Raw genomic sequence first — 1,259 nt, forward strand, 5'->3', positions numbered from 1 at the left:
ACTTGTTGTTCCCTTTTCCCTGGGTTGGTTCCCCCCACCCTTTCTCCCACCTCCCCTTCTCTCGTATCCCCCCAGAATCATTGGTCCCGTTCTTTTCATCTCCAAATTATTTATCCTGCCAACTTAGAGAGACCATAACTCATTCTTAATAAATTCATTTTCTGTTGAAGGAAATTAATTATTCTAAAATGTGATGGGCCTGTAGTCTTCTCTAATAATGAGGACACCCTTACAAACATTTTTGTCAGTGGCTTGCAGTGTAGAAATAAGAGTTGAATAGAAGTGGGACAGTTGCAAAGTAATTTGTTTTTATCATAATAGCTTTCATGAAGTTGACAGATTTGGGGGGTTTCATAATTGTGGTTTTTCATGTTTTTACATAGGATGCCTCACCAAGAGTTCCAGGAGGCTCCCCTCGAACACCAAATCGATCCGTGTCATCCAATGTTGCCAGCGTGTCACCTATCCCTGCTGGCTCAAAAAAAATTGATCCAAACATGAAAGGTATGCTTCTTTTCTCCAAGAAAATAATACCAACATTCTGCACTGAAATGCATCTAGAAGTCTACATTTACCATAGCTGCTTTCAGTTTTGTGTAATACCTTCTAGTCTTTCTTTTTAAATCATTTTATTGGAGGCTCGTACAACTCATCATGAGCCATCCATTGTGTCAAGCACATTTGTTGCCATCATCATTTTCTTTCTACTTGAGCCCTTGGTATCCACTTCTCATTTTTTCCCCTCCCTCCCTCATGGACCCTTGATAATTTATAACTTTTTTTTTAAATGTTTTAAACTGACCATTGTCTCCCTACACCTACTTTTCTGTTGTTAGTTTATCTGTCCTGGATTCTGTGTTTCCAGCTCTTATCTGTACCAGTGTCATCCTCTGGTCTAGCCATATTTGGAAAGTTGTATGTTTTATCGGTGCAATATGTTTTATACTGCACCCTGACTGGCTTGTCTCTCCCTGTGACCCTTCTGTAAGGGGATGTCCAATTATCTATAGATGCACTTTAGGTCTTCACTCCACACTCCCCCTCATTCACAGTGATAGGGTTTTTTGTTCTGGGTCTTTGATACCTGGTCCTATTGAAACCTCATGATCACACAGGCTGGTGTGCTTCTTCCTCATGGGCTTTGTTGCTTCTCAGCTAGATGGCCGCTTGTTTATCTTTAAGCCAGGCACCATCAGCTTTCTTCACTACATTTGCTTATGCACCTGCTTTGTCTTCAGCGATTGTGTTGGGAAGGTGAG

General features: G+C 41.0%; 1 protein-coding gene across 1 annotated transcript in view; it reads left to right on the top strand.

Annotated features, from left to right (window-relative positions):
* DYNC1LI1 (dynein cytoplasmic 1 light intermediate chain 1) overlaps window positions 1-1,259 on the top strand; it is a 38,467-nt gene that overhangs the window by 31,290 nt on the left and 5,918 nt on the right. Inside the window, exon 10 of the mRNA XM_004704050.4 lies at window positions 384-504. Coding sequence (XP_004704107.4) covers window positions 384-504 — 121 coding nt within the window. The remainder of the gene's footprint in view (window positions 1-383; window positions 505-1,259) is intronic.

Source organism: Echinops telfairi, unplaced genomic scaffold (assembly GCF_000313985.2).
Source record: "Echinops telfairi isolate 266 unplaced genomic scaffold, ASM31398v2 ScPeMD7_7420;HRSCAF=8458, whole genome shotgun sequence".
In the NCBI taxonomy this organism is placed as follows: domain Eukaryota; kingdom Metazoa; phylum Chordata; class Mammalia; order Afrosoricida; family Tenrecidae; genus Echinops; species Echinops telfairi.